Source organism: Bos javanicus, chromosome 19 (genome assembly GCF_032452875.1).
Source record: "Bos javanicus breed banteng chromosome 19, ARS-OSU_banteng_1.0, whole genome shotgun sequence".
Lineage (NCBI taxonomy): Eukaryota > Metazoa > Chordata > Mammalia > Artiodactyla > Bovidae > Bos > Bos javanicus.
In genome coordinates this window covers 54,815,418-54,841,497 of record NC_083886.1, presented here as the reverse complement: position 1 = coordinate 54,841,497, position 26,080 = coordinate 54,815,418, and the positions used below count along the sequence as shown (strand labels likewise).

Below are 26,080 nucleotides of genomic sequence, written 5' to 3'. Positions count from 1 at the left end.
TCAGATATGGCAGCCAGTGCATATCTGAGGCCCGTGCAGCACCAAACCAGTGGCACCGTCAGTCGGTCAGGCATGGAGGTCTCTAGGCTCAGGTCCCTGCGCCATCCTGGCTTCCTGTGCTGGCAGAGCCAGGAAGGTGGACAGAGCCAGGACATGTCAGCAGGGTCCCCCATGGCAGGGCAATGCTGCAGTGGAAATTCACAGATGGGGCTGCCAGATTTAGCAAACTCAGCATCAAGTTCACTTTGCATTTCCGATAAATGAGAAATAATTGCTTCGTATAGTCATGTCCCATTTCCATTTATTGTTTATCTGGTGTTCATGTTTAATTGGGCATCCTGTACTTTATCTGGAAACTCTACAAGGTAAGGATTTTAGGTGGCCAATCCAGGCTTTGGAGGGTCTGGAGCCCCAGGGGGACCAGCATGCTGCTGCTGCTGCTGCTAAGTCGCTTCAGTCGTGTCCGACTCTGTGCGACCCCATAGATGGCAGCCCACCAGGCCCCGCCGTCCCTGGGATTCTCTAGACAAGAACACTGGAGTGGGTTGCCATTTCCTCCTCCAATGCATGAAAGTGAAAAGTGAAAGTGAAGTCGCTCAGTTGTGTCCGACTCTTAGCGACCCCATGGACTGCAGCCTACCAGGCTCCTCCGTCCATGGGATTAAGGCAAATGTGGGGACCTCCAGGCTCATCCTGATCACCGGACAAGGACACTGAGACCAGGAACCACAGGGTCTTGCAGAGTAGGCAGCGCAGCAGGGGCCAATGCAGAGGCTGCAAACCGGCTCTTCCTGGCCCTGTGGAGGGTGTGCAGGACAACTTGAACTTCCCTGACCCCCAGACCAGAGGCCAACACTGCCGAGAGGAGCAGAGAAGGGAGGTCTGAATATATTTTTCCCCCAGAGACTGAGAATTACCCTAAAGAATCTCTAAGAACTTTTAGTTCAGAGGATGAAAATTTATTTATTTTCACCGCTAAGCTGCAGGTAAGTGGTTTAAATGCAGACTAAATACAGACCCCCACATCTTCTGTGCTCACTTGAGCACAGCCAGAGGGGACTTGTGACCCTGCAACCGCCCTCCCCCACCCCCTGCTCCTCCGGGGTCAAGGCAGACTTCCCAGGGTGCTGCAGTCCCTGTCCTCCCTGGGATCACTGTCGCCTGCTCCCCAGGGCCCCATCTTTCCCCAAAGCACAGCCAGGATCCATATTTCACAGCTGAGTTATCTTCCCCATTCTATGGGTTTATGGATACTTGGGGCCTCATAAAGTTCAAAGTCTGCAGCCATAATAAAGAGGCCCACTCAGCTTGGCTTGCGAAGCAGGCCATTCCCAAGCAGCACAAACAGGTGTTGGGAGCTGGGTGAGCAGAGCTTCAAGAGGACCCACATTCAGTCCTGTGGAGCCCAGTCTTGGGTCCAGGCCCTTCTCCTCACACTCCACACTCTGGGGACCCCTCTGTGACTAAGAGGCTGGGGAAGTGCTATCTCTGAGATACCTCCTGGCCCTGTGTGCTTTGCAGGGCCTTGCATATTTGGGGGTGCAGAAAAAAATTTGTGCTTCAATGGAAACTATGCATTCTCTACATGCTGCATATCCTGCTGTTATCTCATTCTAGCTTTTTTTTTAAATTGAGGTATAAAAATATGGAGGCATAGTTGATGTACAATATAAGTTTCCGTACAACATAGTGATACACAATTTTTAAAGGTTATACTCCATTTATAATTATTATAAAATATTGGCTGTATTCTCTGTGTTGTACAATATATCCTTGTAGCTTATTTATTTTATACATAGTGAAGGAGGAAACAGACAGAACAGGCTCCATCTTGAAAGCAAGACTCCATCTTGGGTCAGACTGGGCTTTGAGCTATATGCCCAGTAAAAACCAGGCCGCCTGGATGGAAGAGCCCCAGGGTCGTACCTAGACTCTCTGTTGCCTAAAAGAATACCCTAATTATGTGTGTAACCAAATGAGGATTCATGCTCAGTTGTGTCCGACTCTTTGCAACCCCATGGACTGGAGCCTATCAGGCTCCTCAGTTCATGGAATTTTCCAGGCAAGAGTACTGGAGTGGGTTGCCATTTCCTTCTCCACGGGATCTTCCCGACCCAGGGATCGAACCTATGTCTCCTGCATTGCAGGCAGACACTTTACCGTCTGAGCCGCCATGGAAGTCCATAACCGAATAGAATCATACATTCTATTATGCTTATTGGGGTATGACCACAGGCCTATTGATAATTGTCTACTGTTAACTACCTAGGCTTAAGGCATATGAATAATGGGTTAACTTTGATTGTATCTTTCTTTTCCTTTGTTCAGACTAGTTTCAGGGAATTTGGGGAGGTGGGTTTGGGCACGTACACTTAGGGTATATAAGGTTTTCAGAAAAACTGGTCGGGGTCCTTGGCTAAGAGGAGACTCTTCCTTGGGCCTGCCGGTGTAATACACTGCACTCCACTATCTGCATTGTCCTTCTGAGTGAGTTTGTTTCCCGGAACGCGTGGCTACAATAGTTCTTTGTACCTCTTCATCTGATTTTAGTTTTATTTTTTGTCACCTTTTTTACGTGTAAATTGTCTTGTCCAGAGGCTCAATGATCTCACTCACCCCCAACCCACCCAGCGGAAAAACTCTTTATGCCTCTATTTACGTACTCATTTCAGTATTCCTGATCTATACACGATCTCTTTTTTGATTCGCTTTGAACTGGTTATAACACCTGTCTGAATAACGAGTAGGACAGTCTTTAACACTTGTCCATATTTATACTTCGGAGAAGGCAATGGCACCCCACTCCAGTACTCTTGCCTGGAAAATCCCATGGATGGAGGAGCCTGGTGGGCTGCAGTCCATGGGTTCGCTAGGAGTCGGACACGACTGAGCGACTTCACTTTCACTTCTCACTTTCATGCTTTGGAGAAGGAAATGGCAACCCACTCCAGTGTTCTTGCCTGGAGAATCCCAGGGACGGGGGAGCCTGGTGGGCTGCCGTCTATGGGGTCACACAGAGTCGGACACGACTGAAGAGACTTAGCAGCAGCAGCAGAATATTTATACTTGAATGAGAATTATGATTTCACTTTTCCCAGAAAATTATCTTTGAAACAGGGGTTAAGCAAACTGAGTTCAGATATCACTTTCACAGTTTACTGACTTTGTGATCTTCAGGAGATTGCTCATCTGAAAAAGAACTCACACAAAGGGGTTTTCCGGAGCCCTGGGCTAAGACCCCGCCCATCCCCACGCCCACCGCATAAGCCCCGCCCCATTCCCCGCCCCCTAGGCCTTCCTCCTCTACAAAGGCCGGGCGGCAGGTGTGCCAGCCACAGAGCGAGCGGGGTGTCCAGCCTGAGCCTAGTAGGGGCGGGGCAACCGCGCAGAGAAGTCCTCATTGGCCGGCGGGCGGCGGCGGTGGCGGGTCTCGGCCTGCGATTGGCCGGTGGCCGGCGGGTGGCGCGGGCGGAGCAACGTCATGGAGGAGGCAGGGACAGGGACCCGGACGGCGGCGCGGCGGCAGGGGCGGCGGATGCGGGCCCCGGCGACCTTGGAGAAGCAGCGAGATCGGCGGCCGGCAGGGCGGCTGACCCGGAGGAGGTGGGTAAGAGGTCGGCGGGAGAATTCTAAGGATCGATCCGGCGGCCGGACAGTGGGCCGGAGTCGGGCGCCTGGCCTTGGCCAAGGGAGGCCGTAGGCACAGGACAGCGATCTCCGGCCCCCACGCTCACTGTTCGCGGCGGGTTCTGTCCATCGTCCCGCCCGCCCCGCACAGCAGTAGGCACGGACAGAGTCTCGGAGCCTGGGTGCGACCCCAGCCTCGGGCGCGTCTGGGCATCCTGGCGCCCTGACTAGAAGCTCCGACATCCTTTTCTAAGAAATGGGTTGACTATGCCTCCCTCCCCTGGCCTTGGGTCTGCAGAGAGATTTTAATTGCTCAGTGCAGACCAGTGGGTGTAATTAGGATTATTAGTGTCCATGCTGGGGAGGACAGGGAGGGTGCCTGGCGCGGAACATCTGAACTGGTCTTTGAGGAGGTGGAGGACTGCAGTAGGTGGAGACTGGAGAGAAGGGTGTTCTAGTGTGAGCGAACAGAATGGGCAAAGGCACGTTTCCATAGTTTGCATTAAAAAATGTAAACCAGAGGACGTCTCCCCCAGCACGTCCTCATGGGGTCTGGTCCCTTTGCTTCTACAGGTTCTTTTTCTTTACCCTTTTATTTAAAAACAAAAAAACAATTCAACTCCTTCTTTGCTTAGAATTGAAGAGGATCGAGAAGAAGCAGTCTTTCGAGAAGTGGTCAGTTTTACCCCAGACCCTTTGCCAGGTAAGAAGGACCGAGGCTCTGAATACTGTCCATGTTCACTCTGGGGCTTCTGGGCAGGGCTGCCCCTTCCCCATCTCAAGTTCTCTATTATGAATTCCATAATTTCCACTGATTCCTCGCTGTTTCCCTCCTCTGATCAGTTAGATATTATGACAAGGACACCACCAGACCCATCAGCTTTTACTTGTCTTCCCTGGAGGAACTCTTGGCGTGGAGACCCGATGCGGAGGATGGCTTTAATGTGGCCTTGGGGCCCCCTGAGTGTCGGCAGCCCCCTCTGAGCAGCCGGAGGCCCAGAACTTTGATGTGTCATGACATGATGGGCGGGTACCTGGATGACAAGTGAGGACACTGCGAGCGCATGGCCTGGTGTGACGGGAGGAGGGGAGGGGCTGTGCCCGGTGGTGGAAGGAGCACTGGATGTGGAGTCAGGAGTCAGCCAGCCCACCCTGCCACCTACTGGGAGAGGAACTCAGGCTTCAGCCTTTCATCTGTAAGAAGAGGAGGATGGGTTAGGGGCTAGCTTATGCCTCCTTCAGCCCTGAAACTGTCTGATCCTCTGGACTGTCTGCACCTGAAGTCAGGGAGGCTGGAGAAAGCACCATCGCAGGGACCTTCTTCAGACCACCTGGCCCAGTAACTTGGTTCTTCTGCTGATTTCTTTCCTTCACCCTCCTCAGTTCTATTCCATCTTGGCCCACTGGTTCTGGAATCATTGCACTCCCTCCCCAACCCCACCCCAGCTGGGGGCATTTCTTCCCAAGATCCTGCAGGGTCAGCTTAGACATCTTGTTGTTTAGTTGCTAGGTTGTGTCTGACTCTTTGCGACCCCTAAACTGTAGCCGCTTAGGCTCCTCTGTCCAAGGTATTTCCCAGGCAAAAATACTGGAAAGGGTTGCCATCCTCCTCCAGGGGATCTTTCTGACCCAGGGATCGAACCCAGGTCTCCTGGATTGGCAGGTGGATTCTTTACCACTGAGTCACCGGGGAATCCATTAGAGATCTTTAAATATCCATAAAACAAGCTTGGATGTCATAATTGATGGGAAGCCTTGAGTCAGAGCTGGCCATCAAGGTACAGAAGTGGGTGATGAAGCCACTGGTGCAGCTCATGTGGTTGTCAACCCCAACCATACCTGCAAGCTGTCTGTGTCCTAGTGAACTGCAGGTGTTGGAATAGAGCAGGGCCCCGGGCACTTGGAGGTCTGTGTGAGCTCCTCCAGGTCTCTTTCCTTGTGTTCTGTCTGTCTGTTCATTGAGGCTAAACACACTCAGTCTTTTGGATCCGATAGCAAAGTGCCTGTTGGGCCTGGTGAAAATGCTTCCCTTAAGACTAACCCTCTCAGGACTTCCCTGGTGGTCTGGTGGTTAAGAATCCGCCTTCCAATGCAGAGGGTGTGGGTTCGACCCCTGGTCAGGGAACTCAGATCCCACATGTTGTGGGGCAGCTAAGCCCACATGTCACAACTACTGAGCCCATGTGCTCTGGAGCTCACACTACAACTAGAGAGCCCACGGATCCCACCTGCTACAACTAAGACCCAACGCAGCAACAAAAAAACCAAAACAACAACACTAACCCTCTTGACATCCGGGCTGTGACCTGGTGCTACTTCTGAGCCCAGTCACTGGGCACGGCCTAGCTCACAACAACCTCTAGTGCCAACTAGATGGAACTAAAGGGAATCTTCACTCGTGTCGTCCTCTCTCTTCACCTTGCGGTCGCCATGTCCTCGTCTGTTTCTGGGTCCGGATCTTGTTCTCTTTCTTCACCCAGGTTTATTCAAGGCTCAGCCACACAGACTCCCTATTCCTTTTACCACTGGCAGTACATCGACATCTTTGTGTACTTCAGCCATCACACGGTCACCATCCCCCCAGTAGGCTGGACCAACGCTGCCCACAGGCATGGGGTCTGTGTGCTGGGTAAGAGCCAAGGGCCCGCCTGCAACCCAACCAGACTCGTTGGCACACCTGACTGGGGCCCCAGTGATAAAAGGGCTTGGGCTTGGGGTGCTGTTGGGTGGGTAGACTTCCTTACCATCCTTGGTGAGTTAGGACAGGTGAAGGCAAACTTGTTCTGGAAAAAGGAAATATCCTCAGTTTTCCAGGCCACCGAGTCATGTACTGGGGCTGCCAGAGAGTCAACAGCTCCCACAGACAATAAACAAACAAATGGGCTTGACTGTGATCCCGTGAAACTGTTTTTGCAAGAAGAATTGGGGGCAGGATGTAGGATATAGGTGGTCCACCGCTGGGGGAGGGGAGTGCTTCTCAAGCTTTTCCCTGCATCTGAATAATTTATTATCTAACACTGATTTTGGGGCTCTGCCTCCAGGTATCTTATTTGCCATCTGGGGACACTGGGAATTTGGAATTCTAACAATGTTTTTGCAGGCGACAGTGATGCTGTTGTTGCAGGAACCACACCCTGGGAACTGCTGGGTCGAAGGGGAAATAATCCCCTGGCCTGACCTCAATCTCGTTTCTCTCCTGCCCCACAGGGACTTTCATCACTGAATGGAAAGACGGGGAGCGGCTCTGCCAGGCCTTCCTGGCTGGGGATGAGCACTCATACCGGGCGGTGGCCGATCAGCTGGTCCTGATCGCCCAGTTTTTCCGATTTGACGGCTGGCTGATCAACATTGAGAACTCTCTGAGTGTGAGCACACCTGCCCCTGGTGCCTGGCCCGCCAGCCCCTGTGCCCCGAGGGGACCCTCCACCATGCTCCTCAGCCTCACCAGGCTGGGTCCCTGCTACCGCAGTGCTTCCTGCATCCCAGCTAGAGCTAGCTCCAACCTCCAGCCCCTCTGCCTCTTCACAGGGAGATGGACATTCTCCAGCGTGATGTCCAGGAACCTTGCCTGGCTGAGCTTTGCTTCTCTGGTTCCTTCAAGGCGGCCCTGTCTTCCTCCTCTGTCTCTGCTTTGCTTGGGCTGCATGTGCGACTTCCTTTTCATGGTGCCTTCCCTTTTCATTGGGTTTTATCTTCTCTTGATTGCGGAGTCCATGTCCTTCCTGCTTCAGAAAGAAAGGAAAGTCGGACCTCTGGCTGGACCCTCTGCTCGGCAGCTGTGGGGCCGAGGGGCTTCCGGGACCAGGACCTGTTTGCCCCTGGGGTTAAGTGTCCTGTCTGTCCAGGACCGGGGCGCTCCTCACGACAGGCCTCTCTGGGCCTCACGGAGGTCTGTCTCCATGCCTCTCTCCAGCTGGCCGCCGTGGGGAACGTGCCCCACTTCCTCCAGTACCTGACCTCTCAGCTGCATCAGCAGGTCCCCGGGGGCCTGGTGCTCTGGTATGACAGCGTGGTGAGCAGCGGGCAGCTCAAATGGCAGAACGAGCTCAACGAGCAGAACAGGTGAGCCTGCAGGCGGGCAGCCTGGGCTCCTGGGCAGGGCCAGAACTTCCTCTGCCTTCTGGAGGTGTCACCTACACAGCTGCCCTGGGGGAAAGCGAGGGAGAGGGCAGAGGTGTTTGGTACCCTGACCACAAGCAGACAGAATTAATGCCTTGTCAGCCTGGCTGTGCCCAGGGTTACCCGCCACAGTTTGTGGTCTAGGTGCGGGCTCTTCGGAAGCAGACTCTGCTCGGTCCCAGAGGCAGGCAGCGTGCAGTCCGTGGGCCCCGCCGACGCAGGTGCTTGAGGGGAGAACGCCTGGGCTTCACGGCCCACCTGTGCCGCCCCCCAGAGTCTTCTTTGATTCCTGCGACGGCTTCTTCACCAACTATAACTGGCGGGAGGAGCACCTGGAGCGGACGCTGGGGCAGGCCGGGGAGCGCCTGGCGGACGTGTACGTGGGTGTGGACGTGTTCGCCCGCGGCAATGTCGTCGGGGGCCGGTTCGACACGAATAAGGTGGGTGGTGGCCTTTGAGGCCGGGGAGGTGGTGGCCGTGGCCTGGGTGCTTCGTGTTCCTGTGGACCCCTCATTCCACCTGCACCTCAAGGGTAAGAGAGGCAGCAATGATCCTCCCCCAAGTGGGGACCCCGCGGCCCCGAGAACAGGCTGTGCCCTAAAATCCTAACTTTCAGCCCATCTCTTCAGATGGTACGGTTTTCCCGTAGATGCTAATGGACAAAGCACCTGTTCCGACCATGGGTCTCACAGACAGCTCTACTTTCTTCTGGACTCGGTGCTTTGAGGGGCACCGAGCTGGCCTTTTAGCGCATCATGTGGACGCGGGGGTGGGGTGGGGTGGGGCCAGAAGCCAGGGAGCATGTTTTGGTGTTTCCTTAGCTCAGGGCGAAGGACTGAGGTCACACACCCACAGTTTTGGGAACTGCTGGTTTGATTAACTAGTGAGGTTTTTCTGGCAAGGGAAATCTTGTCGGCAGTGAGAAAAGAGGAAGAGAGGCCGCGGGGGGGCCGCCGCACCTGGTGTGGGATAAATAGGGAATCAGCCCGTCCCCAGGCTGTCAATCCTGCCCTTCCCAGGTGCCGCGGGGACGTTCTCAACTCATTAATTAAGCTTTTAAGTGAATAAATTAATCCAATAACTGAAGATTCTCTCCGCCCCACTGTGAGTCTGATAATAGAACGAAGTGTAGTGAGAGAGCGAGACGTGTCTCCTGTGGGCGCCCCGCGTACAGACCCCTACCCCTCGGATTTTTCCCTCCGCGCCTCCCTGCCGCCTCGCGCCCTCTTCTGGGCAGCTGCGGAACTTCAGGGATGAACCCTAAAGCCCCGGAGGTTGCCCCTTGCCTAAGCCCCTCATCCTGTGCGTGGACTCTGGTTGTTGGCACTGGGGCATCTCCCTGACTCCTATCTCCCCAGTCGCTGGAGCTGATTCGGAAGCACGGGTTCTCGGCGGCCCTGTTTGCGCCTGGCTGGGTGTACGAGTGTTTGGAGAAGGGGAATTTCTTCCAGAACCAGGACAAGTGAGTCCCTGGAGTCCCAGGGCCTGGGTGTGGCCAGTGGCAGGGAGGGTCTCAGGTGATTTCCCCAGGTTCTGGCCAGGCTCGGTTGAGGAGTGGGGGTTAAGACAAGGCATGGGGCTCAGCTGCCCTGGCTGCTCCTGGGGGTCCTTGAGACCAGTTACACAGGAAGGATGAAAACTGGGGACCTCAAGGGACCACTTCGTACAGACGCTCAGTGGGGGCCGAGGTCACTTGGTAAGGGGTGCAGGAAAGCTTAGGGTCATGAGAGTGAGTTCGGGGCGCTGCAGTGCCCTCTTGGGGACCTGAGCCTCCATGCATTTCTCCGTAGGTTCTGGAGTTTGCTGGAACGCTACTTGCCCACACACAGCATCTGCTCCTTGCCCTTTGTCACTTCCTTCTGCCTGGGCATGGGGACTCGAAGAGTCTACTATGGCCAGGTGTGTGGGTCCTGCTCTGGGTGGCTGGGGGCCAGGGGCTTCCTGGACGTGGCTGCTTCTGGGTGAAGGGGCTGCCTTCTCTCCGGCCTTTGGGTCTCCCCTGGGACTGGTGGGAGGGGCGTTGGGTGTGATAGCTCCGTCTGCCCCCAGTGCCCCTCCACCTCTGCCTCACCCTTCAGGAGGAGGCCGTGGGGCCCTGGTACCACCCGAGCGCCCAGGAGATCCAGCCCCTCTTTGGAGAGCACCGGCTGGAAGGGGACGGTCAGGGCTGGGTGAAGACGCACTGCTGCCTGGAGGACGCCTGGAACGGGGGCAGCTCTCTGCTCATCCGAGGGCTGATTCCGCCCGAGGTTGGAAACGTGGCTGTGAGGTAGGTGAGTGAGGCGGGCTGGGACCTGGGGCCCATCAGCTGCCCCCGTCATCCTTGTCAGTTGCTAAAACTGGGCAGGTGGGCAGAAGAGGCCAGAAGGAGGACAAACTGGGATTTTGTTTTACTCTGTGAAGAACATGCAACATCCAGTTTTCACCGCTTCGAGTGTCCAGGAGAGTAGCATCAGCTGCCTGCATGCTGTTGCGTGCCTCTTCCGCCCAGCAGCCCACCCTCCTCCCCGTCCTGGAGGGAGAAGTTGGCGGCTGGGACCTAGTGCAGCGCTGGCTTTCCAGTAGTCTCCCCGCAGCCTCTCATCTCTGGACCTTTCTTCTCCAGGTTATTCTCCCTGCAGGTCCCAGTGCCACCCAAGATCTTCGTGTCCCTGGTGTACAAGCTGGAAGGGCCTTCGGCGGTGGGGGTGGCTTTGGAGCTCACCACAGGGGACGCGGGCAGCTGTCATGTGGGAGGCATCTCGGTGCTGAGCGGTGGGTGGACGTGGTTGGCGCCTCCCTTCCTTACAGGCTTCTCCCTTCTCGGGGCGTGTCGGGGAGGAGGAGGCTAGGGGTGTGGAGGCGGCCAGGGTCCAGGTGCTGCTCTGAGCCGGGCCTGGCCTGGGGGTCCACCTCTGAGTGGGAGCCTCTGGGCCACAGCGGCCCTGTGGCGTGGGGTTGGACGTGTGGGCCCGTGGCAGCTCTCCTGCCAGCAGTGCCCCAAGTGGGAGGATGTCCTCGGACCAGTCCTGGGCATCCATCCCCGAGCTTCCCTCCTCTCCTCCCTGTTCTCTATTCCCCAAGGCCTCAGTCCATTTGGCTGAGTACTGGGGCTACCAGGGCATCTTGGGGGGCCCCCAGCTCCCTGTTCAGTGACACCTCCCAGTGCCGTTTCCTTTGGACTCCCCTTGTTAAAGTTCTGTGTCTCTTCCTCCAGCAGAAACGAGCTCAAGGCGCAGTCCCCGACCCCTCCGGGTGCCCCCAACCAAGCTGGCCAAATGGGTGGGCCGTTGCGGCCAGCAGCTCAGTGGGGGCTGGGTCCAGCGGTGAGTCCCCCCTCTTTTCCTGTTGAGTCCCCAGCAGAGGATGGCCACACCACCATGGTGAGGATTGGAGAGTGAGGGGCCCTCCACTGAGAAACCACAGAATTGCAGGGATATAGGTGCCCCAGCAGCAGCAGCAGCAGGGCCCATGGGCCAGTCCTCCCAGATTTCAGGCAGCTTAATGACGCAAGCCCAAGGATGCTTGCTGGGAAAGGTCACGATCACGGTCAGGGCTGAGGTCCAGGTTTCCCACTGATCACAGGGTCCACTTTGGGATGGACCTCCCTGTGGCTCCGGGCTTCTGTGAGCAGCCAGCCTGCAGGTGCCGGGCTGAGGCTCCTTATGACTGGTCTCTCTCTGTCTTTCCCAGCTGCTACGAAGTGACTCTGCGGGGCTGCCTCCTACAGGACCTCTTTGTTAATTTCTCCCGGCCTCCGGGCAGCCAGAAGGAGGAGAACTTCATCTGTCGCCTTGGAGAGCTCCAGGTGAGGCATCCCAGGGACCTGGCTGGAGCTTGGCCGGGGCATCTGTGCCCCTTGCAGACGAGGCCAGACACCCACCAGCCCTCTCCTCTGGCTCAGAGGGGAGCTGGGGCAGAGGTGCCATGGCTGGGACCATGCAGGGCCAGGCACCCCCCCCCCCAACCTTCTCTAGGCTCCCAGGCTGAGCTTAGCCCTGTCTCTTCTGCCAGGTGGTGGATGCCAACAGCCTGCTGACCCCGCTCCCCCAGGTGCAGGCCGTGACGGTCTCGCATGTGCGCTGGCAGCCGTTCGCCTCCGAGCGGGAGGGCGGCCCCGCCGGGCTGCGGCTCAGCTGTACTCTCCACTGGGCCTACCTCCTTCCCCGCGTCCGGTGCTTCCGGATCCACTGCTGCCGAGGATCGGAAGGTGGCTCTCCCAGCAGCGGGCCTTCGCAGCCAGGGAGGCCCAGGCTGCTGGGCCTGGCTTTCGTCAACCGGTATCGGATAGTGGGCCTGGCAGTGGCAGCCGCGGAGCCTGGCCAGGATGGCCGCGTGGAGTTCCTGGTGGAGCCTGTCCCCAAAGAGGGGTTCCTGGTGCCTCAGGCCGAGTGGGGCAAGGCGGCCATGCTCTACTCCATGCCCCGCACGTGAGCAGACATTAAAGCAGAGTCTCCTTCTCAAGGCTAAAGGCTTCTTCTGCGCAGGGGCCTCACACAAGTGTTCGGGGAAGACCCGGGTCCTGAGGGCTGGGTGAGAAGACCGTGGGTGAGATGTCTGTGGCTCTTCATCGGGGCATTGCAATAGGAAAGCTGAGAAGTTGGTTTGCTGAGTTGATAATTCCCAGGGGTGAATGGACACCACCACCGCCCCCACTCTTGGTTTCATCTCTCTCGGTAGTATACTATACCAGGTACAAGTGAAAAGATTTGGGAACATTTAGCCTAGAAAATTCCATAAAGACCATTGCCTAATAGGCCGAGAGACACTTATGCTGGCAATGGTGACCGTTTATTCCTGCAGTTGGAACAATCAGGAACGTGCTTCACTGTGGTGGGAGGGCCTCCGAGCAGGGCCCTGAGACGCTTCCTAGGGTGGGAATGAGATAGAGGGGCCACATGGGGATGCAGAGCTGGGATTGGGGGGGATTGGGGTAGCACAGGAACAGCAGCCCCTGCAGGTGCTGGGAGGGGGTCCCTGGGGTGCTTCTACCCCAGAAGTAGGAGCCCCTGGCCAGGCTGTGCCAGGTTACACCAACCCCCGGCAGGGTGGGCACATGGGCCAGACCACCTGTGACCTGGCTTCCCTGGCTTACTGTTCTCCAGAGCCAAAGCCACTTTTGGAACGTCCCCACTGGCCTTGGGTCCTGCCTCATCTCTTCTGGGTTGTAGGTGGGAGCTAGTGAGCTTGGGCAGCAGGTGGCCGGGCAGTACCCAGGAAGGCCCTTTGGGCTGCACCCAGCAGCCCCCAGCCCTGTGTGGGGGCTCCAGGTCGCCTCCTGCCTCCACACCCTCCTGCTCAGCCGGTTGCTTGAGCAGGTGTTAGCCCGGAGCATCATGGCGCGGGGGCTGCGGCTCTCTCCACTGGGGTCCCTCCTGCCCCCGCCTCTCTGCAGCCTCTCTCTCTGTCCTCTGCCCGAGCTGAGGCTGCCTAGCGGTTCTCCATAGGGACGAGGCGGGGGTCAGCGAGCCAGAGACAGCCCCTCCTGCCACACAGCTCCCTTTTGACACATGGGCTGCCGCGGTGGCTTCCCAGGAGGGATCTCGGCCCCGCAGCCTCAGGGAACCTGCTCCCCTCCCCTCTCCAGGCCCAAGTGGGCTCTGCTGTGGCCCTCTGATGAAGGCCGTCAGCCCCTCGTTCTTGGGGATCTCTCACCTCCAGGCCCCACAGGCCAGCAATGGGGGTGTTACTTCCCTGTTCCTCTTGTCCTCCTCTCTGTGCTACGAGATGTGGATGATGACAAGGGCCAGGACACTCTGGGGTGACCTCCCAGCTAGGAGAGTGGGGCTCCTATGCCAGCTCAGGGTCAGCAAACTTGATTTACGCTGCAGGGAAGGGAGAGGCCGCCAGGCGGCAGTGCAGCCACACTGCATCCGCCCTGGCCCTCGACTGGGAGAGGACAGAGTGGCTCAGTGGTAAAGAATCGCCTGCCAAGCAGGAGACACAGGGCACATGGGTTTGACCCCTGGGTCGGGAAGATCCCCTGGAGAAGGAAATGGCAACCCACTCCAATACTCTTGGCCTGAGAAATCCCACAGACAGGAGGATGGGGGGCTACGGTCCACGGGGTCGCTGAATTGTCAGACACTCAGACTTAGCCACTGAGCCTGCACACACAGGACACAGGAGTCTCCTCGGCAGACAACGGACTCTGTCTCAACCTGCCCTGCTTCCCAGGTGCCCATGTGCCCCTTTCACAGCCCCACGCAGGAACTCAGGTTCCAGGTCTTTCCTAACTGGGAACATTTAACTCTTCATGCCCCACACTGTGGTCCAGCTCAGTCCCAGGGTGGGAAGAGGTTTGTTTGGGAGGGGGACGATGGCTCTGGCGGGCCAGGAAGACCACGTCCAGTGTCTGACCCTGAAAAGGCTTCCCAGAGCCCCTGGTTTGCCCAGAACTGTCGGGGTTGGGGAACCGCTCCCTTGACTTTTCCTGGAAATGTTTTGAGCCTCCCCATTTTAAACTGGGGGTGAGGGCTCCCGCCTGCCCCTGCCGCCCAGTCCCCAGGGATGGGGGTCAGTGGGGGGACATAGCCAGGCGCCCAGAAGTGGGCAGCACAGCTGTGATGCCCTGCTGCTCTTATTTCAGGAGCACTCCCCCTTCCTTTTTTAAGTGCTGGTTTTCCGAATATTTTATGCAGAGAAGGAGGGAAAATTTATAGTGGCAATTATTTTCTCACAGTCTGGTGAGCAAGCAATTAGAGGTAAGGGGGTTTAGCAGAGCGTGGCATGCAGAGGGATCGCACAGCCCCAGCTCCCCTAGAGCACGGTCCCCAGTCCCACCGACGTAAAGGCTCGTATGCAGGAAAATTAATATGTCGGCATTTAAGCTCGTGCCCCTCTGGTGTGTGTAATCGCCCTGAAATAAATTATCTGGCGCTGTGAAAAATGAAGAGCGCAGTCCTGGCGAGACATGGAGGGGGCACTGTGGTTGGGTTTGGAGCCGCCCCCCCCATTGCAGCTCCCAGCCCATGGCTTTCAGGCTGTTGGTTTGAATTTTGCTGCTTCTCCTCCCAGCTCGCCCTCCTCTCACAGGGATGGGTGGTGGAGGGTGGTGGCCACTCACACCGCCCCATCCGGCCAGGGTTGGGGACTCACAGGGGTGGCGCAGGCGGGGCTTACCTTTAAGCAGCTCCGTTCTTGGGACCATGGCTGGCCCCGAGTGCAGCAGCCTCAACCGCCCAGCTGGCTCTGTCTCATCCCGGGGCGGGAGGCAGGCTGGGGACTGCCTGCGGTCAGGCCCCATCAGGGGCAGCAACTGCTGAGCGGCGGCCAGTTGCGGGGGTAGACTGCCGCTAACTTCACAGACCTTACCCGCAGGCTAGGAGCCCTGCCTCCAGACTCCAGAGGCGGGATGGAGGAGAGGATGGGGGTACTAGAATCTCTCCCAGAAGGGTCTTCTGACTCCCCTTGGCCATCTGGCTTCCTAGGAGAAAGAAGCTGCCTGTCCTGGTCCTCTGTGCCCTCTCCCCTCTGTGCCCAGGGGGCCGGCCAATCAAAAAGAGTTGTCCTGGTTTGAAGAAAAATCTTTATTAATAATCTTAATAATAATAATACGGTTGATTTAAATGGTCACACCTTGGAAGCATACAGAATGATAAGAAAGGAAGCCTGGGGCCTGGCTGCAGTCCTGGGGGTGGGGGGTGGGGGGCGGGAGGGCGCAGGGCCGGTGGAGGTGGGTGGCGGTGGGGTGGTGGGGTGGAGCGGCTGCAAGAAAAGGGCCCAGAACAGCAGAGGGTAGAGGGGCCTGTACAGAGGACGAAGCCGGAGGCGGGGCGGGGCTATGTACACCGGGAATAGAAAAGGAGACTCATCTCAGTAGCTTCAGGAGCTGATGCTGAATATAAAGTGAGGTGTATTTTTTTTTCTTTTTTTTTTTTACCTTTTAAGTTTCATGAGACAGTGGAGCCATGTTGGGAGCCTACATCTTTTGTTCTTTTCTGCTGCTTCCCCGAGTCCAGCTCTCTCTGCCTGGCCAGGGGCTCCTCCCTGCTGCCCACTGTCTGCGGCCACCCTGGGACCTGATCTGGGAGCAGGCGAGAGGGCCACAGACCACCCAGGCCTTCCCCTACGCCCTCGCTCTCTCTGCTCGGACGTGCCGTCCAGACCCACAGCACCGTGACCCCGACCTCACCGTGCAGCCAGGTGCTGGCCAGTCCCGTCCCTCTGTTTCAGCTGCAGCGATGAGGCTGGCCTTCCCTCCCCTGGGCCAGACCCAGGGCCTCCTCCAGAAAGGGAACCAGAAACCCACCAGTCCGAGCCAAGTCCTCAGCCTTCAGGCCCCCACCCCCCGGCCGGGCAGCCGGAGCCCCCTGACGTGGAGGGGCCCTGGGTGCCCCGGAGCTCTGGAGAGACATCAGCCCTTGGTGTTGGGTTTGGAGCCCAGGGCTGCTGCTGGTCATTCAGACAGTCTCCGGCGCTGCCAACTCCTCCTCCTCAGGTTTGCAGGACATGGGTGTTGGCGGCGAGGCAGGAGGGGTAGCTGGGGCCCAGAGCGGGAGACACGGGTGGGGGGGTGACCAGGCACAGCCGAAGCCCTGGGATGAGAAGCCGACCCCTCCCGCGCCCGTCCCTCCGCTGGCACCGTCGGTAGCCAAGGTCAAGTCCTGCTGGCTGCTCTTCCTGCTCGGGCCTGCAGCCTCTCGCCACTGGCCCCATGCTGCCCCGAGTGGGGCCCGGAAGGAAGACTTGGTAGAAAATGAGGCACCCCCCACCTCTCCACCCCCCATCTTCCTGCAGACTTGCTCCCTCGCTGCGGTGGGTGCGGCGGCTCGCGGGCTCACGGACTCAGACGTGGTGGATGCTTCTCGGTTTGGTTGTTGTTTTTGTTGCTTGGATTTGAACATCTTTTTTTTTTTATTTTGTTTTTTTGTTTTGTGATTTTTTTGTGTGTGATTTTTTTGTTTTGTTTTTGCCCTTCATGGTCCAAGAAGGAAACGGCAGAAGCTTTCACTACAACAGAAACAGAAAGGCAGGACTTGCAGTTCACAGAAGCAACTGCCGGGTGTGCTATGGGGGAGGGGCGGCAGGCTCTGGGGCCCTGGGTGCCAGGTGGGTGCGGGGAGGGCGCCCCACACCGGCCCCACTCCCCATCCTGCATACGGGAATTGAATGCAGACCTCTGCCCTCCAGCAGGGAGAAAGGGAGGATGGTGGCAGGGATGGAAGAGCCACAGCCAGCTGGCAGAAGCTACTGGTGGACTCTGCTGAGCCCTGGGTGGGCAGGGCCTGGCTGCTGGGGCGGATGAGGGCAGAGGTCAGGGCATGGTGGGTGGATGGTGCTGCACGGGCCATGTCCGGGGGGTCTGGAATGAGGCAGCTGAGAGGGTGTTCAGGCAGTGGAGGTAAGCTGGCTGGGTACACTCTAGAGGCCTGCCCACCCACCAACCAGAAACCATGTGCTGGTGGAGTGGGTGGAGGCTCATGCCCTGGCTGGCGGGGACCTGCACCCTCTAGCTGGCTGTCCATACCCCCCAGAAGCCAGCTCTGGCACATAGGAGCCCAGGGCCTCCTTGGCCCGGCCACTTTCTCCTGTATCAGAGGCGACAGGGCCGCACATGAAGCTTCCAGAAGCTCCCCCAGCCATCTCAGCTTTACCTGCCGGCCCCAGACCCCTGCAGCAGAGCTGAGCCCCGAACTTCTGCGGACAGGAGGTGGGTGCTAAGCACTGTCCCGCCAGAGGGGCTGGATGATGAGCACCACCTTTCCCTGCTCTCTCGCTCAGACTCCCCTTCCAGGAGGGTACCCGGAAAAGAACATTTCAAGCTTGGGGAAGGGAAGGCAGGGCTGACTCAAATACAGACCGGGGTGCCAGGCTGGCAGGGACCCCGTCTCCAGAGTGTGGACGGATTGGAAAGACTCACGAGTGTGGGGAGTGGGGCAGACAGGCTAAGAGAGGGCCCCCGGGCACTGCAGGGCTGGACCACTTTTAGACTCTTTCATTTCTTGTAACAGAGGCTAAGGAACCCCTGAGGCTGGTGTGGCTCCCCCACGACTTGTGACAACTTCAGCAGGAAACATCAGTCAGATTTAATCAGAATTGTGAGTTTAGCTGAATGGGGACAAGGAGGGCAGAGACAGCTACTCCTGCGATTAGCTGGGTGAAGATCAGGAGTGACCACTGTTGAGGCTGGGAACCCACCAAGTGGGGCAGACAGACAAGAGCCCCTCGCCGCCTGAACCCCAGGGGCAGGGGCAGGGCTGTGGTCAGACTGGCTGGGGTGGCTTCCTGGGGAGGCTGGACTGGTGTCTTCCTTGGGGCGGGGTGGGGACAGGTGACAGGAGAGTGGGCATGGCTCTCTCGGGCTCTATTGCTACTTCTTGAGAAGAGGTCTTCTAGTAGCCTAGCCCCTCCCACTCTGTGCGTCCTATACCTGAAATGGCTCAGGGCTGGGGGTGGGGTGGGGCACAACATCAACAGAGTCAAAATAGGAACCAAGGTTTCAGACATACAGGGGTGACCAGGGTCAGAGACACACACGCCATCGTGGGGGGAGACCAGCTGGCCGGAGGTAAAACCTATGGACTTAAAGAGTCGCAGAGGTCAGCGGCGCGTGTCGCTGACCGGGAGGGGCGCACTGTCCTCGGAGTGGCTGTGCCTGCTTTTGGACTGCTGGGTTTGGTGTGTACTAGGCAGTCAGAGTGAATGCTGTTAGGGGCTGGGCCTCTTGCTAGTAGGGGGTGAAGCGGCTGTACCCTCCTCGGCAGAGGCTAGCCTGCAACATCAAAGATGAAAAACAGCCAATCAGTACCGCCTTTCGGGAGGGGAGGGGGAAAGCAAAAAGAAAAAAAAAAAAGAAAAACAAAAAGAGAAACAGCTAAATCCCATCTTCTGCCCCCTCCCTTCCGTTCTGCCTTGGGGAGAATGGGCGCTGGTTGTCATGGCAGCCGGAGGGGCGCTGGGCCTATTTCCGATGTGGTTGGTGGCCTTGGGGTCAGAGAGGTGCTGGGGTCACCAGCCATGGAGCTTCTGGATAACGAGGTCTGAGATGTCTTTTGGGCACTTCGTTGGCTCAGGCCTGACCCTTCCCTGCCCGCTTCCTCCATCGGCTGTCATCTGGGGGAGGTCGGAGCAGAAGCCCCGCCTCCTCCAAGCCCATCGGGGCTGCGGGCGGGGGGCGGTGCAGGCCTCAGCCCCGCCAGGCACCGGAGGGGAGAGGGGCCTCTAGTCAGGGTTCCTGGGGCCTTGGCTCTATCAGGAAGGACTGTGTTTGCTCATCCAGCTCCAGGGGCCTTCTGGGGTCCCTTCGCCTCCTCTGTCCAGCCGGGAGGACAGGCCTTTGGCATGCTCTCTCCCGTGCCCCGGGGCTCCCCTGGGCCAGGGAGCCCTACACAGGAACCTCCTGCCCCACCCACCAGTTTCCCCAGAGAAAGGAATGGCCAGTGCCAGAGCAGAAAAGTTGCAGGGGGAAAAAAACCAAGAGAATCTTATAAAAATAAAAGAAAACATAAGAGGGAACCCTCTGTGAATTAACAAAAGCTTTTAGCTAACAGCTTCGCAGAGGGCCTGGCGATTCTGAAGCCAAGGAATCTGCAAGCCAATTTCGGGGCCTTCATCCAGGAGTGGGCCTGGGCCCGCCCCCCAACCCAGAGGCCTGCGACCCATGGCTGCTTGGGATGTCTGAGGCTCATTAAAAATCAAAAAAAGATAAAACGAAAATTGGGAGGGAGTAATCAAGAACAAGGGAGATGAAAAAAAAAAATCCATATTGTCTCTGAAGCTCCTCCCTCTTTACCCTGCCCAAAACGTTTTCATCTTTGATGCTGGATGCCAAGCTAGTTAAAAACCGACATTAATACCCCGGGGGGTCGGGGTGGGCCTGGAAGGTAGGTGTTCACTGGAGCAGATTTTGGGGTACAGAGTGAGCTGGGCTGTATGTGTCAAGAGCTGGCCATACATACACACACACACAGACACACCGGCCCGCGCACCTCCGGGCCTCAGCAGGCCGTCAGAAGTGCGCCTCCTCCGCCCCCGCCGAAGCCCAGGGCAGAGGCCCCGCCTCCCCAGGAGAGACCTGCAGGCCCAGCTGGGAGCCATGGAGGGGTCACGGAGCAGGGGCGTGGGTGATGTGAGGAAAGGTAGAGCAAGGCAGTGACAACACAGAGGGCCTGTGGCACAGACACACCCACACAAGAGGAAGAGGAGGCCCTGCCTGCCTCTGGAGCCCCTGCCAGGAGGTTCTGTTGGGTTTTCCCAGTCCAGGGAATGGAAGGCCAGGATGCTCGGACTTCAGTTACAGGGCTCAGCAAAGCGGGCCACACCAGAAGGTCTCCCAGACGACGTTACCGGGCAGCTGCCTGTCTGGGCGGGTCTGCCTCCCTCTGACTCCACGGAGCACAAGGGGCAAGTCCTGCCCAGCTCAGATCCAGGCCCCTGTCCTGCTAGGCACCAGGCCGAGGTCTGGGGCGTTTCCCTAAGGGCCTGCCCACCTGCCCCAGCCTCAGCCCGGCCCGGGCCTCCTTACCATGGTTCCAATGCTATAGGTCGCCGCGGGGCCGATGGTGTGGTGGTAGGGGTCAGCAGCCGCATAGACTCTGCCGTAACTGGGGAGATGAGCACAGGGAGGGGGGTGGGGGGGCGACAGGGCAGGTGAGGGTCTCCCACCTCCCTGGAGATAGCACCCCAAGGCCCTGCCCTCCCCTGCACACCCCCTCTTCCTCCTTCCTGCTGGTTTGGATGGAACATAGCCAGCCACCCTCTGAACACGTCCAGCGAGTGCTGACCACGAGCGCTGGCCTACTGTGCCCCAGACAAAACCCAGAGGCCAGATGCTAAGGGCGCCACCTGCCCCTGGAAGGGAGGGCCGAGGGGCCTTCAGTGCCGCTGGCAAGAGCAACAGCTGCCCTCCACGAAGTGCCCACTGGACGCCCAGCTCTGGAGCCTGTATGCTTCCCCAGGCTGCAGTCAGTGGCCGATAGGCCGAGTGCCCACAGGGAAAGGCATCAAGGCAGCCCCCACCCCAGGACTGGCCCTCAAGACAAGAGAGAACCCTCCTCGGGCCTCTGGATGTACTTGCAGCAGAGCACACACTCTGCCTTTCTTTCTCCGGGCTTAAGGGTCTCAGGCCTGGGAGCACTGGAAAGGGTCAGAGGTGTCCCAGGCAGAAACCAAGGCTCCTAATTACCCTCTCACTCGGGGCTCCAGAGCTCAGGGCGTTGGGAGGGGGTGATGGTTAGGCCTCTAGGGCTGGGCATCAGAGGAACTGTCTGCTACCTAGAACTGGGGGGTCCCAAGGCCTCCTGTGCTGTGAAGGAAGGAAGTGATTACAGAAGTTTGGGGCTTGCTGGCTTGGGGTCTCCAAGCCCATGTAGACTTGCTCTCCTTTGTCCAGACTCTTATGTTCCTCCAGGGGGAAGCACTGCCAGGCCCGGAGTGGTGGGTAAGGCTTCTTGTCTGTTGCAGCCCAGCCCTGTGACCTGTCCATCTTCTCCTCCCCATCCCACCCAGCTCTCCACCCCTCCCCAGGTACCTGTCACTGTAGGCGGCTGCAGCTGCTGCTGGCTGAGCATATCTGTAGGCGGCATAGCCTCCCTGCAAGGTAAGGGTCGGGGGGAACACAGCACAAGGGCTTAGTGGGGCAAACACAGCCTTTCAGCCTTCACCTTGGGCAGGTGAGGGATGGCTGGCGCACGCCTGAGAGCACCTGGCTTGTGGTCTAGTGGCATGGCTCAAAGTGGGGCAGGGTGTCCACACGCCTCCTTCATTCATTCATTCATTTATGTGTCCATTTGTGCATTCAACACACATGGGTGGGCACCAATAATTATATGTCTGGCTGTGTTCAAAGCTTTGGCACCCAGTAGATGTTCACAGACCTGCCACCAAGCCAGTGTACTGCCAACCTTGATGCTGATGGGCACGGAGAACCCGTGGGTGACTCGGGTGCTGGATGCTGGGATGGGTCAGGGGCAAAAGGCATTAACTCAGACCACACCTTAGCCCTGTTCAATGGATGGCTGAATTACAGGTGACCACCACCCAGGATGGCAGTGGGGGATGGGGGTTGTCAGCAAGGGCTCCGAGCTACAGGAAGCAGCAAGTGATGCCCCGTGAAAGAAGAGAGAAGGCAGGACTCTATCCAGGGGTCTACCCTCGAGCTCCTACCTCCCGGTCATTCTCTGAGCCTCTGCAATGGATCTTGGGTGCCCGTTGGGGCTCACTCAGTGACCCCAATGTGGTTAGGGATACGGAAGAGCCACCCACGGCCCCCATCATACAACTGACACCTTGTGAAATGGAGAAGACACGCCCGGCTCATCGTGCTGCTGGGAATCCATTACTACTGCCACCCTGAGCGGGGACAACCCAGGTTTAACTGAAGCTGACCTCCTGGGCTCCCAGGATGGGAGGGGTGGGGGGAGCGGGGCAGGGAGTGGGGGACACTGACTGTTCATTGAGACACATGAGATACCGGATTCATCTACCCTCCCACCCCTGGGGCTGCACTTACATAAATCTCAGCACCATAAAAGCCATCCTGATACACGACCCTGGAAGCAAACGGACAAGAAAGTGGTGGGAACGCTGGAGAGGTGGGGTAGGCCGGCTCCGGTGTCTGCTGAGGAGGGAGGGGGCAGGGTGCCAGCCCTGCCCATGGGACTGGCATTTTAACAAGCGTTTGCTCCAGTGCCCTGTTTTGGTATAACAATAGAGTAACACCCTTGCTGGTCAGCTCCTTTCTCCCGCAAACCCAGGGGCCCATCGGCCCACCTTGCTTACTTACCCTCCCCCTGCTCCACCCCAGGCAGCTGTACCCCCCTATTAGGGTCGGAGGGCCCCGGACCAGGGAGGGCTTAGAGAAGGCCCACTGAGCTCCGGGGCCGACCACGACCCATGAAAGCAATGGGCAAGGTGCTGGGGCTCTGAACGTCCCCCACATGCCAGTGACCCTGAGATCCCGGAGCAGGGTGGCGGTGGGGGTACTGATGTGAAGGCGACTGCAGTGTGAAGGTTGCGGTTCAAGCCCCACCCCCCGCCCCCGCGGTTCTGGAAAGGCTGCCTAGCCCCCCTGGCTGCACCACGCCTCCCTCCCCACGCCCCCTGGGCCTTTCTCCAAGCCTCCCTCCGTGTGCCCGCCAGGTACTCACGCTCCGTAAGTCGGGATGGGGGGCGGGGGCGGTGCAGCCCGGAACGTATTGTATACAGCCCGGCCCCGACCCCGTAGGTGCGCGCCCCTGTAGGCAACGGCTGTGCCGGTGGTGGGGTAGGGGAACCCCGTCACTGCAAGAAAGTGGGCCGGAGAGCAGACGGTGTGAGAGGGACAGCTAAGAGGAGAGGAGGAGGCGGGAGGGCGGGAAGCCTGACCACCGCTTCACCTGACCACACCTCCTATCCGGCCACGCCCAGCCCAGCCCCTGCCCGGCCCCGCCCCGCCCCTGCCCGGCCACGCCCCCTGCCTGGCCCCGCCCCTGGCCGCGTCCTCTTATGCAGGAAGATCTGACTACCCAACCAGGCCCTCCCCAAGCCCACGCCCCAGCTCCTAGCCTTTACCTGCATAGAATTCAGGTCCATAGACTGCCCCTACCACCGGATTTAGCTTCCAGCCTAGAAGAGAAGCAGAGAAACCCAATCACTATCTTCCTGATTCTCTCCCCACTTCACATTATGTCTGGGAACCCTGGAGACTCCAGGATAGGCCCCACTGGGACAGTCCCAGGCTGTGGCCGCTGCAGAGAACAGGCATGACCCCTCCTTCTGCAACCAGGGTAGACGGATGAGGCAGGAGCACAGACTCCAGGCCCCGCTTAGGAGGCTGCAGCCTCCCTGGCTGGGTGCCTTCTGCTCCTTAATAGGCACGCAGCCACTCCTGACCATCTGCCTAGTGTCTTGATTCTTTTCAAATTTTTGCCTTCCCCAGCCTGCCCCAGGCCTCCCCTGTCCTGGGGCACTGGCCGCAGCAGCTTGGGGTCTGCACGTCTGCTGAAGAGCATTAACAGGGAAAGTGGAATGTGTTATTATGCAACCGTCTGTAGGTCGCAGCTGGGATAGGGGTGCTGGTGGTCTGGGTGCTTTGGCGCCTGACAGCCCAGTCTCCTGGGAGCTGTATCATGCAGGTGCTTGGCTGCCTTCCAGGAGGGTCAGAAGGTGCCTGGCCTCAGCCATGGCGACCTCCTCCATCTCCTGCCCATGTCTGTCCTGGGCTGGAGCTCCTGGAGGGCTCCCTTCCCCAGGCTGAGTTTGCTCTCCTGTGTCTGTTTTTCCCCAAAGCAGCCGACGGCAGGGCTGCTGAGGGAAGAGGTGGGGAGGAAGAGCTTTGGGATTGGGGACAATAAGAAGGACAGCTAGCATTCCCTTTACCACATGCCAGACTGTTCTAGACCCACCCAACAAGGAAGGCGTCACCCTCACCCATCTTACAGATGAGCAAATAGAGGCTCACAGAGGCACGGCAGCCTCCAGTTACAGGGCTGGTGAGTGGCAGTGTGCGTCAGTCACTCAGTTGTGTCCAGCTCTTTTTGACCCCATGGACTCCTGGACCCCGCCAGGCTCCTCTGTCTACAGGGATTCTCCAGGCAAGAATACTGGAGTGGGTTGCTATTTCCTTCTCCAGGGGATCTTCCCAACCCAGGGATCGAACTCCAGTCTCCTGCATTGCAGGCAGATTCTTTACCATCTGAGCCATCAGGGAAGCCCACACCAGCTCAGACCATGCTCCTGGCCACTCCCTGGGCCCCAGCCTCTTCCTCTCTGCAGGTGGGCTGGCTCCTCCTGGCTGGTCTTCCTCTCCTGTCAGATATCCAGGGGCAGGAGTGAAGGCCTGCTCCCACCTGAGGTCCCGGGGATGGAAACCAGTGGGCAGAAACTTCACCATCCCCAAGCGGTCAGGAAGTGAGTGCAGTGGGTGGTCAGCCTGTTTGACCAGGCCCAGCCTCTGGCCCCTTAGCTCTTGGAGTCTTTGCAGCATTCCCCCCAGGTCCAGCTCCACATCCCAAGCCCAGAGTCTGACAGCCCCACTGCTGGACTGACAGCCGAGAAGTGCACAGGACAGAGTTTCCGGGCCTTGTTCCTCCCAGGGCGGCCCGTTCTCCACACTTTTTGTGAGACTGCCATCTATTCCTGGTCCACCATCCCATGACGTGCCTGAATGTTACTGTTGTGCTTCTGAAATCTTCTATAAATACCAGGTCAGGAGGGAAGAAATAGTTCATCTTCTGAGAAGACCTCCAGTCCCAAGAACTGAGTCGTCATCTTTTTTTTTAATTATTTATTTTTGTGGCTTCGCTAGGTCTTCGTTGGTTTCCCTTGTGGCTCAGCTGATAAAACATCCTCCTTGCAATGAGGGAAAGACCTGGGGGTCAGGAAGATCCCCTGGAGAAGGGAAAGGCTACCCACTGTGGCCTGGAGAATTCCATGGACTGTACACTCCATGGGGTCGCAGAGTCGGCCGCGGCTGAGTGACTTTCACGTCAGGTCTTCGTTGCCGCGCCTGGGCTTTCTTTCCTTGCGGGAGAGCGGGGCCTGCTCTCTAGTTTCTGTGTGCAGGCTTCTCACTGCAGTGGCTTTTCCTGTTGCGGAGCATGGGCTCTAGGGCTTCAGTAGTTGCTGCACATCGGCTCAGCAGTTGTGGCTCTTGGGCTCCAGAGCACAGGCTCAGTAGTTATGCACAGGCTTAGTTGCCCTGTGGCATCTCCCTGGACCACAGATCGAACTGGTATCCTCTGAATTGAAAGGTGGACTCAGCCACTGGACTACCCGGGAAGCTGGAACTGAGTCTTCTCAGTAAAAATCCAGAGTGGTGCAGAGTCCTTGAGCCACCTACCCCAGTCCAGTCCCCAGGTCCCATCCGGCACCTCCTCTGGTCCCTTCAGAGAGTCTGCACTTCTGCTTCGGATGGTCCTGGCACTTCCCTCTGCCAGTTCTGGAATCCTGCGTACCTCTGTTGCTCTGGCCCCAATTCACTGTCTGGGACCCCAGATGACAGAGGCAGCCTGACACCCACCTGGGTGGATCCTTTGTTTCTTTTGCAAATAGTAACACCAGGTCAAACCTGGAGAGTTTTGTTTCCTGCAGTGGAAACTTCTGCTCCTCTGACTGAACAATGAATTTGAGTCCTCCAGAGCATTAAGCAAAGTCAAGCCTTGGTCACCAGAGCCCATGAGCTGGGTCTCACAGCCACCTGTGGTTGCCGCCAAAGTGGGCAGAGGTTTCTTCCTCTCTTCACTCTCTGTTGTTTAACTGGCTTCAGTTCTGTGATCATCCGTGCCAAGGATGCAGTCATTGAGGGATGGGTTCCCTCCTGAATCCCATGCTCCTTGGCACTCTCAGGTATGCCAGACAGCAGGGGCGTGTGGCTCTCAGGAGGGGCTGTGCAGCCCCCAGGGTCACCCTGACCCTGTAAACATGTCTATGGCTT

At 58.0% G+C, this 26,080-nt stretch overlaps 2 protein-coding genes across 17 annotated transcripts in view; one reads left to right on the top strand and one right to left on the bottom strand.

Annotated features, from left to right (window-relative positions):
* The first annotated feature begins 3,408 nt into the window (after nucleotides 1–3,408).
* On the top strand, nucleotides 3,409–12,189 carry ENGASE (endo-beta-N-acetylglucosaminidase). Of its 4 annotated transcripts, none has more exons than XM_061389805.1 (14): nucleotides 3,418–3,603; nucleotides 4,263–4,330; nucleotides 4,471–4,672; nucleotides 6,108–6,256; nucleotides 6,835–6,992; nucleotides 7,541–7,689; nucleotides 8,021–8,186; nucleotides 9,105–9,208; nucleotides 9,537–9,645; nucleotides 9,825–10,015; nucleotides 10,352–10,500; nucleotides 10,943–11,051; nucleotides 11,419–11,533; nucleotides 11,740–12,189. In XM_061389805.1, exons 1-14 carry the CDS (start codon nucleotides 3,482–3,484, stop codon nucleotides 12,157–12,159), a joined length of 2,211 nt encoding a protein of 736 aa, XP_061245789.1. In that variant the 5' UTR covers nucleotides 3,418–3,481; the 3' UTR covers nucleotides 12,160–12,189. The 4 variants fall into 4 exon arrangements, with proteins under 4 accessions (XP_061245792.1, XP_061245789.1, XP_061245791.1 ...); XM_061389807.1 differs by having other exon boundaries at nucleotides 3,422–3,603; nucleotides 10,946–11,051; XM_061389809.1 differs by having other exon boundaries at nucleotides 3,582–3,603; nucleotides 4,475–4,672.
* A 4,340-nt stretch (nucleotides 12,190–16,529) lies between these two features.
* RBFOX3 (RNA binding fox-1 homolog 3) overlaps nucleotides 16,530–26,080 on the bottom strand; it is a 440,093-nt gene continuing 430,542 nt past the window's right edge. For 9 of the 13 annotated variants that reach the window (XM_061389818.1, XM_061389814.1, XM_061389819.1 and 6 more), the window contains 6 exons: nucleotides 23,218–23,271; nucleotides 22,815–22,947; nucleotides 22,178–22,358; nucleotides 21,197–21,258; nucleotides 20,192–20,270; nucleotides 17,734–18,439 (listed from right to left, as the gene is read on the bottom strand). In XM_061389818.1, the coding sequence (XP_061245802.1) occupies nucleotides 18,395–18,439; nucleotides 20,192–20,270; nucleotides 21,197–21,258; nucleotides 22,178–22,358; nucleotides 22,815–22,947; nucleotides 23,218–23,271 (554 nt within the window). In that variant the 3' untranslated portion in view covers nucleotides 17,734–18,394. Of the gene's footprint in view, nucleotides 16,678–17,733; nucleotides 18,440–20,191; nucleotides 20,271–21,196; nucleotides 21,259–22,177; nucleotides 22,359–22,814; nucleotides 22,948–23,217; nucleotides 23,272–26,080 lie in introns of those variants that run through there. The other 4 variants (XM_061389824.1, XM_061389823.1, XM_061389820.1 and 1 more) reach the window with 2 other exon arrangements.